At 48.1% G+C, this 18,715-nt stretch overlaps 1 protein-coding gene across 1 annotated transcript; it reads left to right on the top strand.

Moving 5' to 3' along the window:
- Nucleotides 1-5,854: 5,854 nt before the first annotated feature.
- LOC102927901 (uncharacterized) lies at nt 5,855-18,319 on the top strand. Its single transcript, XM_076563578.1, has 7 exons — nt 5,855-7,319; nt 9,017-9,222; nt 12,098-12,255; nt 14,086-14,322; nt 15,993-16,152; nt 16,382-16,496; nt 17,636-18,319. Exons 1-7 carry the CDS (start codon nt 5,870-5,872, stop codon nt 17,698-17,700), a joined length of 2,391 nt encoding a protein of 796 aa, XP_076419693.1. The 5' UTR covers nt 5,855-5,869; the 3' UTR covers nt 17,701-18,319.
- Nucleotides 18,320-18,715: the final 396 nt, after the last annotated feature.

Genomic DNA, 18,715 nt, shown 5'->3' with positions numbered 1-18,715 from the left:
TCTTCCCAAAGTGTCAGAGCCCCTGGAGCCAGAGTTACAGGCCATTGTCAGCCATGCAGCATGGGCATTAGGAATGGCAGTTGGGTCCACTGGAAGAGCAGAAAGTGCTCTTAACTGTGAGCTATCGCTCCAGCCCTCCCACCACCCCCTCAAGTTTTTGAAGGACAGAATGGGAGACTAGGGGTAGAGGTGAGGGGAGACGTAGCCTACCAAGTACTGACACTTCCTTTAAAGAGGCAGTAGGCTGATGCTGTGTTAGCAGTGATACAGAAGTAAACCAGCCAACCGAAAGACGGCATGGAGCCGCGCAGATCGCAGAAAGGCAGCTCGGCATGATAAACCAGAGGGGAAAGATGGATGCAGAGGGGCAGAGCGACTGGTTGACCACTTAGAAAAAGAATAAAGTCAGATCAGGTGTGGTAGCACATGCCTGTGATCCCAGCCCTGGGGAAGGGGAGGATCTGGATTTCAAGGTTAGCCTTGACTACCCTGTCTCAAACAATCCAAAAGAAAAAAGAAAATAAAGCATGCTGTCCAAGCCGATGGAGCTAACCCTCCTTGCAAATAAAAACAGGCCACCTGCCCTGTTAGCCTGGGCTTTTGTGCCTCCTCTAATAATGAGCCCAAGTATCTCACTATACTGAGTGGGACATGGAGAACAGAGCAAGGGATGGGCTTCCACAGGGTCACACAAGAAATCAATACTAGAACCAGTCCCCATCCCAAGCCTCCCTATTCTTTGCAAGCGTTCCAGGCGGCTGTCACCCTATTATGACCCCGCAGCTCTGTACAGGAGGAAGACGTTAGCGTACAGGAGGGACGGACACAAGCAGGCGAGGGGGTCAGGCCAAGGCCAGTGACTCTTCAGCATGACTGATGGGAAGGAATGCTTCGGCCATGCTAGGTCACCTCCCATCCATCCTCTGAATCAGCCCTCTGCTAGGAATCTAGAGCAGGGCATCAGGTGAAGGCCTGTTTCTGCCCATTGCCCAGGGGAAAGAACAAGGTTTCCTGGGGACCCAGTTCAGTGTATGTGTGAGGGCTTTCCTCCCAAGGGAGAGCGGCTAGCTCAGCCTTGGAAATCAAGTGATGTTTTTGAAAGGCTTCACCGTTCAGTTGAGAAAACAGACTGAGGGGGCTGGTGGTCTAGTGTCAAGTGCAGCATCACCATTTCCTTGGGGGGTGTGGCCTTTGACCTGTTTCAGCCTTAGTTTCCATGATCTGGTATGTAGAAATAAAACAGCGGGTGAAAGATGTCAAGAGCATCCGTAGCCCCCAGTGCTTTCAAACAAGTTTATTTTTATTATCAGTGTGTGTGTGTGTGTGTGTGTGTGTGTGTGTGTGTGTGTGTGTGTGTGTGTGAGAGAGAGAGAGAGAGAGAGAGAGAGAGAGAGCACCATGGCTCAGTTATGGAAGTTTATCAGGTGATATGCTTTTTAAAAAATATTGTTATTACTATCGTTATCATTCATTCCCCACCGTGTGTGTGTGTGTGTGTGTGTGTGTGTGTGTGTGTGTGTGTGTGTGTGTTAGGGTGGGAGGGAGTGCACCACGGTGATGGAAGTCAGATAACAAACTTCAGGAGTGACTCTTCGACTGGGATCCAGGAATTAAACTCAGGTAGCCGGCTCTATGTGACAAGCACCTTTACCTGATAAACCATCTTACCAATGCTGCTTTGAAAAAAAAATTTTAAGAAGTAAAATTGTTGGAGGTTTTGCTTTGTTTGTTTGAGACAGGGTCCCTATGTAGATCAGGCTGGCCTTGAACTTACAGAGATCTGCTTGCCTCTACCTCCCCATGCTGGTATTGAAGGCGTATACCATGTTCTCAGCATAGGTAGTTGGGGGTTTGGTTGTTTTTTGTTTTTTGACACAGGGTCTCTCTATGTAGCCCTGGCTGAGTCTAACTTGCTGCAAGGTACTTCTCTTCTGCTTCCCAGGCACCAGATCACCGGCATCTGCTACCACATCTGGCTTTTTGTGTATGTTAGCATTCTGAACTCATGGGTCATGACCCCTTAGAGGGACAAACAACCCTTCACAGGGGCCACCTAAGACCATCAGAAAACACTGATATTTACATTATGATTCATAACAATAACAAAATTACAAGTATGAAGTAGGAATGAAAATAATTTTATGTTAGAGGCTCACAGTCTTAGGAAGGTTGAGAACCACTGGTGTATTATGGTCCTAAGGATTGAAGCCAAGGCCTCAAGGTTGCACAAAACAAATAAACAAACAAAAAACTTTCTACCATTGATTGACCTGTGTCCCCAGCCTGCTTTCATTTTATTATGGTGCACAACACTGTTGTACCTTTATTTAGTTTAGATCTCATTTTTGTTTTGAATTGTGTGGGGGTGGATATTTTGCATGAATGAATGTCTGTGCACCACATGAGTGCCTGGCACCCTTGGAGGCCAGGAGAGGACATCAGATCTTCTGGAACTGGAGCTCCAGACAGTTGTGAGCCACCACACGAGTACTGAAAACCAAAATCCAAGTCTTCTGCAAGAACAGAAAGTGCTCTTCATGGCTAAACTGTCTCCCCAACCCCCATGTTACTTTAGTTTTAGATTTATTTATTTATTTAATGTGTATGAGTGTTTGCCTGAAGGTATGTATGTATGTACACATGTGTGCCTGGTGCCCTTAGAATTCAGAAGAGGGTGTCAGCTCTCCTATAACTAGAGTTATAGATGGTTGTGAACCACCATGCAGGTGTTTGGAACTGAATTTAGATGTTTTGTAAAAGTAACCAGTGCTCTTAACCACTGAGCCACTAGTGAAATGTGATCCTAATTAGTCTTATCAGTTAAAACCAGGAGTGAGATATTGGGGTAATAACCTGAAAGATCAGAGAAGCAGAGCAGCAGCCACTAGAGACTTCTTACCTCTATGAATCCTCAGACCAAATGGACCCGATATCCTGTCTCCACCTCCTGATTGTGCTGGGATCAAAGGCGCGAGCCTCCCAAGTGCTGGGATTAAAGATATGTGCCATCATGCCTGGTGTCTATGATTAACTAGTAGCTAGCTCCACCCTCTGATCTCAAGGTAGGCTTTAGTTGTCAGAACACAAACAAATATTACACAACACACTAGTTTAACTAAGTTCAAACAAGGCACCAGGAAATCAAACAACAAAAGCCAGTCTTGGGGGGCACTCAGGAGGTAGATGCAGGATGATCAGGAGTTCAAGGTCTGGCCAGCCTAAAATACATAAGAGCAAAAGAAGGAGTTGAGTGAGACAATTGGGAATTTAAGGCCACCCTGGGCTCACAGTGAGTTCAAGGCTAGCCCTGAATACAAAATACGAGGCTAAAGAGATGGCTTAGCAGTTTAGAGCACTGGCTGCTCTTGTAAAGGACCTGAGTTTGATTCTCAGCATCCACTTGGTGGTTCACAAACATCTGTAACTTCAGTTCAGGTGATCCAACATCCTTTTCTGGTCTCCATGGGCACCAGACATGTACACGGTGCATGCAAGCAAAACATCTATACACATGAAACAAACAAACAAAAATCTAAAAACAAACAACAACAACAACAACAACAAAAACACAGCAGGGCTGGAGAATGAGGCTGGAGAGATGGCTCAGTGGTTATAAACATGGGGGCTGCTCTTCCAGAGGACCTGGGTTCAGTTCCTAGCACCCACGGCTGCCTGTATCTCTAGTCTCAGGGGAGCTGACACCCCCTTTTGACCTCCAAGGGCACCAGCCAGGCACACATGTGTTGCACAAACACATAGGCAGGCAAAACACACTTATACATTAAGTAAGGAAATAAATCTAGCACAAAATAGCACAAAGTAGGGCTGGAGAGACAGCTCAGCCATAGATCACTGCTGTTCTTGGAGAAGACCCGGATTTGGTTCCCAGCACCCACATGGTGGCTCACAACTCTGTATCTCCAGTTCCAATGCCCCTTTCTCGTTTCCGAGGGCATGGCACACACATGGTACAGATACATATAGGAAAACACCAATACATACACACAAAAGTCAGGTGTGGTGACACACAACTTCCATCCCAGCACTCAGGAGGCAGGGGTGGGTGGATTTCTATGAGTTTGAGGCTCAGCCTGGTCTACATAGAGAGTTTAAAGCCAGCCAGGGCTACATAGAGAGACCCTGTCTCAAATGATACATAAATAAATAACTAAATACAAAGTAGGAGTTGGCTGGGGAGATGGTTCAGTGGATAAATCATTGCCGCCTAGCCTGATAACCTGAGTTCAAACCCAAGAGCCCATGTACATACGTTAGGGGGAGGGGACCAGCTCCTGCAAGGTGTCCTTCTGACATCCACATGCTCACTACGGCACGCATGTGCAGGGGCACCCACACACATACACACACACACTGAGTAAGTTTTTTTAAAAATAAATAATTAAAATAAGAAAATAAAGCAAGATGTGTGATTGGCACCCACTGATAATCTCAGAACTGGGAGGGTGGAGGCTGGCGGAACAAAAAGTTCAAGGTCACCCTCGGTTATGTAGGGAAAGTTGGAGGTGAGTTCAAGCTATAAGAACAACCTGCTCGGTGGTGTGGTTGCGCACGCCTTTAATCCCAGCACTCGGGAGGCAGAGGCAGGCGGATCTCTGTGAGTTCGAGGCCAGCCTGGGCTACAGAGTGAAATCCAGGAAAGGCGCAAAGCTACACAGAGAAACCCTATCTCAAAAAAAAAAAAAAAAAAAAAAAAAAGAGAGAACAGCAACCAATAAAGCTGGGCATGGTGCCAAGTACTTATAACCCCAGAATTTAGGAGGCAGAGGCAAGAGGGTGGCCACAGATCCCAGGCCAGTTCAGGTTACAGGATAGGGATTCCTAGTGAGACTCTATCTCAACCAAAAAAAAAAGAAAGAAAAGCACTCACCCAATGTACACAAGGCCTTGAACTTGAGCCCCAGCACTGGAAAAATAAAGCATAATTGGTTTCCATTTTTTGCTAACTGGATTCTCACCCACCCTAGAGCAGATGTTAACAGAATGAGACAGTGCCCTGCAGAGTTACAAACTCTCTCTTCTCTGGCATGAAGCAGTTTTTAAAAAAGTAATAGTTTTCTTAAGTCTTTGAGAATTTAATCCATCCCCTCCCCTTTCCCCAGCTCCTCCCAGGCCTCTGCTCATTCACTCTGTGTGCTCTTTCTGCTTTTTGGAAGGCGCTGTCTCGGAGCAGACATCTTAGTCGTCCGGCACTTAAAGGTCTTCCCACCCACCTCTCGGAACCTTGGGTGAAGGGGGTGTGTTACAGATGCACCAACTGGGAGCGGGCACTCCAAGGCCACTTCTCTGCAGTTTGACCAGTTGTGGCTTTCTGGAATGGTGTCCATCTGCTGCATCAAATGCTTCTTTGATGAGTGAGAGCTAGACAGAGTTTAGAAGGCACTTGGGAAGGCGGCAGCGGTAGACTCTCCAGCCAGCATCGGAACGCCATCAGGGGTAGAGCTGGCACATGGCGAGGGTGAGCCTGATGTGGACACTCCCCATGCTGTTGCCGTTATTGTTATTAGATCTCCTCAGCAGGAGACTAGGAGCCTGGGCATCGGAGAAGAGGAAGGAACGGCAGGTGGGTGACTTTATTTTTATTGCTGTTGTCATTTTTACAGGCAGAGCTTCAGTCTGGGTGCTAGCCTCAGACTCATCCTCCACAAGTGGTCCTCTGCTTAATGGAAAACTGTCCTGCCCATCTACAAGTTCAAGTCTGCCTCACAATATGAAAGGCCCAAACTCCAAAGAAGAACCCAACAGTCCCTCAATGACCAAAACATCCACATCTAAGTCCCAAGATCAGATGACATCATCTACTCTTCCAGCAGCACCCCAGAGCAGAAGTATAACAGGGCCCACTGAGGAGATGACACCAACGGTACACACACCTGTCATGACAATCACTAATGACATGTCACTGTCAGATTCCACGGTGACCTCTACAGTAAAGGAATTGATAGGAACACCCCAAACCACAGTTTTATTCAGCTTGGCCACTTCAGCTGAGACCCCACAACTGAGTCAAACTCCACCCTCATCCACACTGGACACTGTCAGTGACACAAACAAACCTTTATCTATGACAGTTACAATCACCTCTTCACCATCCACAGCCACCACCCTGGAGACCACTGTTCTAGACACAGCAACAACTGAGATTCAGGAAAAGGACACTGCAACTGTACCCCCATCCTCAGCAACAACCCCCACAGCCAGCAAGCCACCAGACACACACCACAGCACAGTCACACAGACACCTTCCCAGCCAGCACAGACGGCCTCTGATGTTAGCATGACTCCAGAGACAACCACATCACCACCAAAGTCCAACAACACCGGAATGGGATCATCAGTGTCCCCAAGCCCCGGGGACACAGATAGGACCCTGACAACACCTTCAATGGCATTAAGCACCCCAGAGGATGCTATCCCATCATCTGGAACCGGGACACCCTCTGTTCCTGAGAAGTCAGCTTTAACTCCACCCTCATCCACACTGGACACTGTCAGTGACACAAACAAACCTTTATCCATGACAACTATGACAGTTACAATCACCTCTTCACCATCCACAGCCACCACCCCGGGGACCTCTGTTCTAGACACAGCAACAACTGAGATTCAGGAAAAGGACACTGCAACTGTACCCCCATTCCCAGCAACAACCCCCACAACCAGCAAGCCACCAGACACACACCACAGCACAGTCATACAGACACCTTCCCAGCCAGCACAGACGGCCTCTGATGTTAGCATGACTCCAGAGACAACCACATCACCACCAAAGTCCAACAACACTGGAATGGGATCATCAGTGTCCCCAAGCCTCGGAGACACAAATAGGACCCTGACAACACCTTCAATGGCATTAAGCACCCCAGAGGATGCTATCTCATCATCTGGAACCAGGACACCCTCTGTTCCTGAGAAGTCAGCTTTAACTCCACCCTCATCCACACTGGACACTGTCAGCGACACAAACAAACCTTTATCCATGACAGCTATGACAGTTACAACCACCTCTTCACCATCCACAGCCACCACCCTGGGGACCACTGTTCTAGACACAGCAACAACTGAGATTCAGGAAAAGGACACTGAAACTGTACCCCCATCCCCAGCAACAACCCCCACAACCACAGCTATTATTCTTAGGTCCTCAGAGACAACCAAATCCTCCACTATGACTGGGACCAATCCAGCACCCCCAAACTCTAGCCAGAGTAGTGGTGTGGATGGTGGTGCCTGTGCTTTGGATGAGTATCCGGACAGCACCAGAGGTTGTATGTGCAATGGTAGCTACTATTCCCACCTGGGTAAGTCTGAATAATCATTCTAGGAAGTCTACTGCTGCTGCTGTTGCTTCCTCTTCTTCTTCCTCCTCGTCTTCTTCCTTCTCTTCCTCCTCATCTTCTTCTTCCTCTTTCGCTTCTTCTTCACTTTCTCCTTTATTTTAATTTTATGTGCATGCATGTAAATAACATGAATCACACATATGAACAAACCAGATAAACAGTGGCAGGGGCTAGTGAGGTCATGGAACTCTGAGAAGGCCCAGAGGAACCCTGACCAAAGGAGATGGTGAGACATGAGTATGGGATGAGTCGATCCAGAGGTGGCTGAGCAGATGACAGGGTCCATCCTGTCCCAGCCCCAGCTCCAGCCCCAGCGCCCAGGACTTGAACTACTGTCCAGATACTAATGGGGATTGCATGCATGTATGGCATGCCCGGCTTTGTACACACACACACACACACACACACACACACACACACACACACACACACACACACCAGTGTCTAGTTTCCAGCTTGGAATGAGAGAAAAAATGGAGAATAAACAAATTAACCCCTCAAAAACCCAATCTTGCCAGACAAATTAGAGACACCAGTTGCCTTCACCAAAGTAAAGCTGTTTCATTGAGGCCCAGGGCAGGCTTCCTTGGTTCCCTGGGGACTTAAAGTTGAAGAGTGTGGCAGGACACCTCCTTCTTTTCTTCTCCTCACCTTTCCGGCTCTGCCTCTGGACTTCTTCTAGTCCTCTATCCACTGGCCCAACTCTCAGTCCACCTGGCTCCGAGACAGCAGCCTCACCTTCCAAACTTGGTTGTTGAGTCAAGGTCTCTTAGTCCAGAACGCTCTGGTCATTGAAGATGCGCTTCAGCTCCTGATCCTCCTGCTTCTGCCTCCTAAATTCTGGGATTATAGGCATCTGCCGTCATGCCCTATCTATGTGACATGGGGACCAAATTATGCCAGGCGGGATCTCTGCCAATGAAGCTGCATTCCCAGCCCCCACAAGAGCTCTGAGACCCGGGTAGTAATACCTGGAGAAGAGACTCGAAGCCCCTGTGAGGGCCAGGAATCAGGATCCCAAAACACAAGGGATGGCCCTTGGGATCCACTTGTGTGAGAATCTGTATATATATATATATATATATATATATATATATATATATATATATATATATGTGTGTGTGTGTGTGTGTGTGTGTGTGTGTGTGTGTGTGTGTGTGTTTTGAGAAGGGTTTTTCTATGTAGTCCTGGCTGTCCTTGAACTCATTCTGCAGACCAGGTTGGCCTCAAACTCACGGAATTCCTCCTGCCTCTGTCTCCTGAGTGCTGGGATAAAAGACATGCACTACCATACCCAGATATGTTTACAATTTTTACAACTATTGTGTGTGCATGGTGTGTGTGTGTGTGTGTGTGTGTGTGTGTGTGTGTGTGTATCAAGGGGCCCACAAACCATGGTGTACATGTGGAGGTCAGAGGACAACTTTGTGAAGTCAGTTCTTTCCTTCCGCCTTAATGGAGGATCTGGGAATTGAACTCAGGTCTCCACCACAATCCTTTGCCTACTGAGCCATTTTGCTAGCTGTGTTTGAGGGAGTCTTTATGAGTTGGACCAATATTGCCTCTCATCTTCACCCGCCTGAGAAATAGTATTCCTTCTCATGGCATCATCCCAGGTTCCTCAGGAGACCCTGCCCCTGACTCTTGTTTCCCTGCAGAACTATCCAGGGATATAGGGACCCTGCGCTGCAGACCACAAGACATTGAGGTGGCTCTGAGGAGCTGCTTCCTGAAGACTCACCACTGGGTCCTGAAGGACGATGCCTTCTCCAGGTGTTTCAGTATCAATACCATAGAAGAGGGTCGCCGGGTCCAGGTCTTTCAGTTGGAGAAGAAGGAAGGAACTTGTGGACTCCACATCTCTGTAAGCTGACCCACAAGGGAAAGGGGAAAGCTGTGGGGGCGGGACTGGGAAGCTATGGGGCGGGGCTAAGAAGCTTGGGGGCGGAACTGGGAAGCTATGGGGCGGGGCTAAGAAGCTTGGGGGCAGAACTGGGAAGCTATGGGGCGGGGCTAAGAAGCTTGGGGGCGGGACTGGGAAGCTATGGGGCGGGGCTAAGAAGCTTGGGGGCGGGACTGGGACGGGAGAGGCTGGGTAACTCTTGACTTGGGTGGACTCAAAGCACCATCTTGTTGAAGAAAAGGGCCAACCAAGCTGTCCCCAGAATGGGGATACCTTTACACGTGCTGTGTTTGCTGGATTAGGGTATAGGTTCCCAAACCGTCAGCCATGAAACACTGTAAAATAACAACCACAAACAGTTATTTATTGATTTCTGGCCAAATGCCATGCCTATCAATTCTTTTTTTTTTTTTTTTGGTTTTTCGAGACAGGGTTTCTCTGCGTAGCTTTGCGCCTTTCCTGGAGCTCACTTGGTAGCCCAGGCTGGCCTCGAACTCACAGAGATCCGCCTGGCTCTGCCTCCCGAGTGCTGGGATTAAAGGCGTGCGCCACCACCGCCCGGCTCTCAATTCATTTTTAATGGTTCTAATCTTGAGAGGCTCTCATTAAGACAAGTAATCCATGGCTCATAGAAGTTAAGGGATTTTCTCAAATTGCAGTATGAACTTGAGGTAATCCTTCTGCCTCAGCCTCGTGAATCCTGGGATTGCATGCTTGCACCAGCATACAGAGACTAGTTTTATAAGCAAATCATAACTCACATAAATAATAGAATGCCCGCAAATAACAACAGTGTGCCTAAAGCCCCAGATCTCTTGGTCAGAACTCATCTCTTTCTCCTCTTTCTTTCTCTCTCTGTCTCTCTCTTTCTTTCTTTCCAGTGCTAGGGAGACTTAATGTGTGCTAGGCAAACACTCTAAAATTGAGATACATTCCCAGTCCTAGAAGCTGGAATTCTTTTTCAAAATTTATTTATTTATTTAGAGACAGTCTCACTATGTAGCCTTGGCTGGTACAGAACTCACTCTGTAGACCAGGCTGGCTGAAACTCACAGAGATCTACCTACCTCTGCCTCCCAGTGCTGGAACTAAGAGTGTGTGCCACCACACCCTGTCCAGACTTAGAACATTTTTTTTTTTTTTTTTTTTTGGCCCTAGGTATCCTGGAACTCTCTATGTAGACCAGGTTGGCCTCTGCCTCCCCAGTGATGAGATTTAAGACATATATCATTACACCTAACTCAGACTTAGAATTCTTCCTTCCTTCTTTTCTTCCTTTTGGTTTTTCAAGACAGTGTTTCATTGTATAGCCTTGGCTCTGTAGACCAGGCTGGCCTTGACCTCACAGAGATCCACTTGCCTCTGCCTCCAGAGTGCTGGAATTAAAGTTGTGCGCCACCACCAGCCAGCCAGACTTAGAATTCTTTTTTTTTTAATAATTTATTTTATGTGCATTGGTATTTTGCCTGCCTGTACGTCTGTGTGAGAGTGTCAGGTCCCCTGGAACTGGAGTTACAGACAGTGTGAGCTGCCATGTGGCTGCTGGGAACTGAACCTGGACCCTCTGGAAGAGCAGTCAGTGCTCTTAACTGCTGAGCCATCTCTCCAGCCCCCAGACTTAGAATTCTTTTTTTTTTTTTTTTTTTTTTTTTTTTTGGTTTTTTGAGACAGGGTTTCTCTGTGTAGCTTTGCGCCTTTCCTGGAACTCCAGGCTGGCCTCGAACTCACAAAGATCCGCCTGGCTCTGCCTCCCGAGTGCTGGGATTAAAGGCGTGCGCCACCACCGCCCGGCTCAGACTTAGAATTCTTAACAGCTCAATGATCCTACTTCTTTCCCAAGAGATTCCAAGATGCAAACTGACACCTATAATCCCAGAATTCAGAAAGCTGAGGCAAGAGGATTGCAAGTCTCAGGATAGCCTGGGCTATGGAGCAAACGCTCTCCCTGGGCCGGAGAGATGGTTCAGCAGTTAAGAGTCCACATTACAGAGAACCTGAGCTCTTCCAACACCAGCGCCAGCAGCTCACAGCTGTTTAAAATCCAGCTTCAGAGAACATGTTGCCCTCTTCTGTCCTCTTCAGGGACCTGCACTGTCAAGCACATGCCGGTAGAGAGATACACACATGTGCATGGTTTTCAAAATAAAATAAGCCTTTAAAATGTTCTCTCAAAACAACAACCACACTACCACACCAAAAAGAAAAACAGCCCAGATGTGGTGGTGCGTGCAGATAAGCTCAGCACTCGGGAAGCAGAGGCAGGAGAGGGTTCAAGGCCATCCTTGGTTACATAGTTGGAGACTAGTTTGGGCTATACGGCTCCCTGTTTGAAAATAAAGTAAGATAAAATAACTATTAACATTTAAGAACCATGGAGTAAGAACCTCCGTTGGCGACTCTCGGTTCAGTCCCCAGCACTGTATAAATTGGGCACTGTGACACAAGCTGTTAACCTTGGCACTGGGAGGGGGAACCAGGCAGGTCAGGGGTTCAAGACCATCCTCAGCTACATAGTCACAAAAACCAGCCTAGTCTACATGAGGCCCCATCTCAAGAAAAGAATCTTAGAACCACGGCATGGGGGTTAAAGTGATGGGCCCTAGAGTCAGTCTGTCAGTCGCTTGCTTTGGATGTCCTTTAGCCTCTCTGAGCCTTATTTTACTCTTTTATAAGTGGGGCCCATAAGGGAGAGCTGTGTTCAAGCCACAGAACCAAGATCCAAGAACCTCAGCTACTGCTTTTATTAAACAAACACCTTGTTGCCAGAGAGGATGGGAGAAGGTGTTCGCCCCAGGGACTTGTGGGTAATGTCTGCTCCCCTACCTCTCTTTTCTAGACCAACGTCAGCCATGCCCTGCACTCTCTGGACGTGCATCTTCAACAGGCTCTCCCTGGCTCTCCCAGCACTGGCTTCAGAGAGCTCCACTTCAGCTGCGCATACCCCCTGGTGGTGAATGTCAGCAGGCCTGTCTCCTACCAGGAGACCTCCATTCCGTGAGTTAGGTCCAGTCAGCTGTCTCTGCAGCTAGGCCCTAGGCCACCCCTGAGTTCTCATTGCTACCTCTAATCTAGCCCAAGACTCAACACTCTCGAGAAATTGGCCCTCAAGCTCGCCCACCATATGTAAGCACCTCTTACACGGAGGGAGAAACAAGATACTTCTGGGAAGAGATGCATTATGGGTTGCTTATGTAACCGGCCATGGAGTCAGATAGCTGCCGAGGTCTGGGGACCTATGATGTGGCACCTCAACTTTTATGTGCTCCGTGAGGAAGTGAACAGGCTTGCTCCTCCCCGGCCATCTTTTCTTTCTTTCATACTTATTGATCATGTGTGTGGGTCACATGCGTGAGTCTGGTCTCTATTTTCATGTCATCAGGCATGGCAGAAAGAGACTTTTTACCCACTGAGCCATATTTCTGATTCATCTTTTTCTTTTCTCTTTCTTAGTTCATGTTTGTACAGTGTGTGCTAGCTCATGTACATGTGTGTCCATGTGCATGTGAGTGTGTATGTAGATCAGGGGACAACCTCTGGTATTCCTTAATCATGCTCCACCTTATTTATCTATTTATTTATCTTTTGTTTTTTTGAGATAGGGTCTCTCTTCATAGCCCTAGCTGTCCTGGAACTCACTATGTAGACCAAGCTGGCCTCGAACTCACAGAGAGCTACCTTCCTCTGCCTCCTGAGTGCCGGGATTAAAGGCGTGCGCCACCACCGCCCGGCTAATTTTGGATTATTTTTATTTTATGTGTATGAGTCTTTTTCCTGCATGTATGTCTGTGCACCAAGTGTGTGTCTGGTGCCCACAGAGGACAGAAGAAGGCGATGGATTCCCTGCAACTGGAGTTGCAGACCATTGTGAGATACCATGTGGGTGCTGGGAATCAATCTTGGGTCCTCTGGGAGAGCATCCAGTGCTCTTAACCTCACAACCATCTCTCCAGCCCCTATTTGTTTATTTAATCAGAACATTTTTTTTTTTTTTTTGGTTTTTCGAGACAGGGTTTCTCTGTGTAGCTTTGCGCCTTTCCTGGAACTTACTTGGTAGCCCAGGCTGACCTCAAACTCACAGAGATCCGCCTGCCTCTGCCTCCCAAGTGCTGGGATTAAAGGCGTGTGCCACCACCACCTGGCTTTTTTTTTTATCAGAACATTTTATAGGTTTATATCGGACTATAAAGTAAGACTTTGCTTGGAAATAGATTCTTGGGGCAATATATTTGACTCTATTCTAGCCTGTTTCCCAAGCCACCAGACCTGAGTGAGTCTGAAGTTATGGGAGGCTCTGTAGCAGGCCTGTCCTACTGCTCACATTCCTCTGTACACACCTTGCTCCTGAGAGCGACTCTCCTGGACCTCTGTCCCAGGGTGCAGAGAGCAAAAGCTTTTCCTGATTGTGGGGGACACTCTTAAGTGTTCTCCAAGACCCAAACTCTCCTCTCTGCCGGGAGTTAAAAGACTTTATTCTGAGAAAGAACATGGGTGACCCCCAAATACTACTTCACCGTAAAGTCCCATCCTACCACAGATGGTGACCACGTGGAAGCTGTATCCCAGAGTCCCTCCCTTATCCTTTGAGGCAGAGTCTCCCATTGGCCTCAAACTCACCAAATAGGGCTAGCCTGCTCAACTAACAAGCCCTATGGGTCTGCCTGTCTCTCCAGTAGTAAGATCGCAAGCACGCCATTGTGCCTGGCCTTTTTAACATGGTTATGGGGCTGGATCTCAAGTCCTTATGCTGTATAGAGTACCTTACCCACCCCCTTCCCTCTGAGGTTTCCTGGTGAGGGGCTCACTCTTGTTCCTCTCTGGCCATAGCACCATCCACATCCCCAGTACGGGAGAGACTGTCATCACCCTGAGCATCTTCACAGACTCTCATCTCTCCACTCCACTCAAGAACAGTACAGCTCCTGTGGGCATGCCCCTTTATGTGGTCCTCAAGTCCACCAACAGTGACCCTGGCCGATTTGCCCTGGTGGCTAATGAGGTTTTTGCCAGTACCGATCTCTCCAACACAGTGACTAAGACCACCTATCATTTTGTGAAGGGAAGGTAAGGACCAATCAGGACCCAGCTCTTGGACTGTGACTCTTGCAGGTACTTTTTTTTTTTTTGTTCCCATCAGCATAGACTCTCATTTTTTCCTGTATCCCTGGCAAACAAAATGGGGGAGGACAAAAGGGATTGGTGAATGTTTGTTGAGTGAATGCATTCAGCCCCATTTTACAGATGAGTAAACTGAGGCTCGGGAAAATTAAAACTCAAGATCTCACAGCTAATAGACAACATTCATTTCCTCTATTCTTTCCCTCAAACAATTATTGAGGGCTTATGATGGAATAAAAAAATAACATTAACATGTGAGAGTGCCATATACTATGCTGTGTATTGAAGTACATTACATGCAATAGCTAACAACAGTTAATAATTTAGTTATTTATAAATAATAGTATTTATTTCATGCCAGGTGTAGTTTGAGTCACATCACACTTATCAGTTAATTTAAATCTTATAGCACACTATGACATAGTTGTATTTTGATTCCCATCTTACACAAGGAGAAACCGAGGCCAGTTAAGTGCTTGGGAGGTGTCAGGTGTTGAGCACACTAAGAGAAGAGTGGGTTTTGTTTGTATCAGGTATGGTGGCCTATGCCCCAAATCCAAGTACTTGGGAGGCTGAGGCAGGGGAATTACCTAGAGTATCAGGTACTAGCCAAGTAAGACAGCAAGACCCTATTTAAAGAAAATAATTATAAACTAAATAAAAAACTTGGTAGGGTGGTGCATGCCTGTAACCTAAGCACTCAGAAGGTAGAGGCAGGGGGATTGAGAATTAAGGGCTAGCTTCAGCTACATAGAGAATTCCAGGTCATCCTGGGCATACCTAAGATCCTGACTCAAAATGAGAGGGGAGGGGAGATTGAGGGTCTCACTTGTATATCACATTTCATTAATATTGACAATAGTTTTTGTAGAAGCACAGTGGGTTACTCATTAGTTTACCGTTCACAAAACGATCACATGAAGGATTCTTTCCTCCACTGCTCAGAGGGAGGGCAGAGGGCTCAGAGTCTGACCAAGGACTGCTTACGCTCAGTCTGGCCCCAGAACACACTGCTGCATTTTTCCTTGTGTGTAATTGGCTTTTCCTCTATTCCTGCGGGTCTGTGGTTCCCACCCAGGGCCAGCATCGGGCTAGAACAACACTGTGCTCCAAACCTGAGGATCCACCTAACTTCTCTGAACCTACGTTTGCTCCTTGTTTAAAAAGAAAGGGCAAGCAAGTTCGGGGCTGGAGAGACAGCTCAGCAGTTAGAAGCAGTAGCTGCTCTTGCAGAGGCCCTGGGCTGGGTTCCTAGCACCCACATGAAGTTACCACCATCTGTAACCCCAGTTCCAGGGGTGGAACAACACCCCGTTCTGACCTCTGTAGGCACTGTACTCCTGTGGCGTACAAACACACATACAGCCAGATACCGACAGGCGTAAAACAAAATAATAAACATTTAAAAAATGGGGAGCAGTCAAAAGCATGGTCTCCCTCAGAATATGGCTGTGGGCATGAAATTAAACAATCAATGTAAAGTTAGCTCTTAGTAGGAGACCCAACACCCACAATTACAGAGAACGAGCTAAAGTAACAGAAACCAAACTTTGCGGTTGACCCCTTGGGCCCCAAACCTGGGTCCCAAAGATGCATGCCAGGCCCTCTCTCTGCAGCTGTCCAGTCCAGGGCCGGCTGCTCCAGGACCTGAGCAATGGGGCCTCCACACAGGTGACACTGGCCTTCACTCTGTCACGCTTCTTGAATAGTGACACACTCTACTTACATGCCCAAGTGACCCTCTGTGACAAGCAAGCGTCCCGCCCATGCCAACCGGTGAGTGGGGCTCCTGAAGCCCAGCCATGCAGCTGGGACCGGACCAAGGGCGGTGTGATGGTGTGCTGGTCTCTTTCTCCAGGGACTGGGCTTGGGGGAAGATTTAAAGGTGGACATTTGAAGCCCTAGATCTCGTAGATGGAAATGGGTGGACTTACGTGGGTTGTGGGGTAGTGGAACACGAGTCTGAGGTCCTGGGGAAAGTCCCCACCTGTCTTGTCACCCACAGTCTTGCAGTGGGAAGAATCCCCGGAGGAGAAATTCACCCTGGGCCTCTCCGGCTAAGAGCCGTCTGGAACATGGTGATAGCAAGTGGATCGTATTTGGACCTCTCCGAATAAGCGGTACATGGACGGACCATTTGTGGGGCTTCCCCGGCTGCTCTGCCAAGACCCCCCCCCAGTGTCTTGTTCTGGGACCCCGAGCTTTCACCGAGTCCCCCTCACCTGGATGTCTTCACACTCTCCCCCTAACCCAGTCTCCTCCCTGAGCCCACATTCTCCTCTGCTGGAGGCAAGTCCTTGCAGCCACCCCGGCCTGCTTTCACTCATCTTAGTTTCTTGGCCTGTTACTGTGGGGAAAATACACATGCAGAAGCAACTTCAGGTTTCCTGTGGCTCAGGCTTCAAGGGTACAGTCCATTATGTCAGGCAATCATGGCGGCAGGGGCTTGCTGCCTTTGGTCACATGACATCTGCGGCCAGGAAGCAGAGAGCCTGAACCCATGCCAGAGCTCAAGCTTACTGTCTGCATCGTCTGCAGCTCAGGATCCCCTGCCCAGAGATTGGTGGCTTCGCTACAGTTAAGATGGGTCTTCCCACATCAGCTAATGTAATCAAGGGACTCCCAGACAGGCATCCCCAGGGACCCATCTTCCAGGTGACTAGATCCTGCCGGGCCGACACTAACCAATCATGCCACTCATAAGTCTGAGTCGTCTTCACCTCTCACATCTCTCTAAAGGAATTTAAGATTTTATTTTATGTGTATGAGTGTTTTGTCTGCAGGCATGTCTGTGTACCTCATGTGTGCCTGGTGTCGACTTGAGGCCAGAAAAGGGCATTCGATCCCCTGGAATTGGAGTCACAGATAGTTGTGAGCCACTATGTAGGCACTGGGAATCGAACCTGCCTCCTTGGAGAGAGCATTCAGTGCTCCTGACTGCCGAGACGCCGCTCCAGCCCCTCAGGCACTCTGTCTCCTTTCCTGTCACATCAACTCACTCGTCTCAGGCTGTCTTTCCTGCCAACCTCTACTGGGTCGTTATTCCTGGCCCGGAACACTCTCTCCTCTCTATCCTGTAAGAGTCCTTTCACCCCCACGCTTCAGGTGAGTCCAGAAGTATCATCTCCCCCTTCTGAGTCCCAGATTCCAAAATCAGCCAGCCTCCTTTGTCCAGTCGCGATGGAATGGTGGGTGAGTGCTGGCCACGTCTGGTTTGAGGGGCACTTTGAACTCAATCTCTGTTTTTATGTGGTTGCAGCACCCAGAGCCTCCAGCACCAGGAGCGGAGCAGGTCAGTACAAGAGGACTGCTGTAGAGAAGTAGGTTCTCATGTCCCACACTCGGGCTGGTGCTGATTCTGGATACTGTTTCTTCTCAGAGCTATGTGACCAAGAAGTCAGTTAATCTCTCCGAGTCTCATCTGTAGCATATGGCAGAGTTACTGTGGGGCTGTTGCCTTATCTGGCCTCAAAAATCTGAAACTACCCAGAAATGACTCAGAGTTAGGGTCGAAGGTTTAAAGTGCACCGGGCACAGTGGAGCATGCCTGAGCCCAGAAGTTTAGAGCCAGCCTGTGCAAGATAGTGAGATCCTACTCAACATAAAAGCCAGGTGTGGTGGCTTACCCTGTAATCCCAGCACTTAGGAGATGCAAGCAGGAGAATTAGGTGTTTAGAGCCATCCTTGGCTACAGAGCAAGTTTGAAGCCAGCCTGGACTGTGTGTCTCAAAGAAAATAAGAAAAAACCATGGTGTCCTCAGTAACACTCCCAACTGAGGTTGTTCAGTGAGTAAAGGTGCTTGCTGCTAAGCTTGATGACCTGAGGAGTTTCAGCCCTGGGACCCATATATGGAAGGAGAGTACCCAAGAAAGTTCTTCCGTGACCTCCACATGGACACCATGAGATGCACACACAAAATAAATAATATAAATAAATGTAATCAAAAGAAATTTAAAAGGTCTCATAGACTGAGAGCTCCTCAAATCCCATTTTTAAATATTTATTTCAAATTATGTGTGTATGTGTGTGTATGATATACACATGAGTGCCGGCACCCATGGAGGTCAGAGGTGTCAGATCGCCCTGGAACTGAAGTTAGACTATTGTGAGCTGTGGACGTGGGTGCTGGGAACCACTCTGAGGTCCTCTGTAGGAGCAGTGTGTGCTCTTAACTGCTGAGCCATCCCTCCAGGCCCCTCAATCCTGTTTTGTAATCATTGCTTTCTTCCCTGCAGGAGCCTGGATGTCCATCTTGCTCTTGATGGTGATAGGCTGGATGCTGGACTAAAACCTGGTCCAGCCTCCGCACTCCAACACTTACTGCTTAGAGTTTAGTTT

Source organism: Peromyscus maniculatus, chromosome 2 (genome assembly GCF_049852395.1).
Source record: "Peromyscus maniculatus bairdii isolate BWxNUB_F1_BW_parent chromosome 2, HU_Pman_BW_mat_3.1, whole genome shotgun sequence".
NCBI classification, from domain to species: domain Eukaryota; kingdom Metazoa; phylum Chordata; class Mammalia; order Rodentia; family Cricetidae; genus Peromyscus; species Peromyscus maniculatus.
This window is presented reverse-complemented; position numbering and strand designations above follow the sequence as displayed.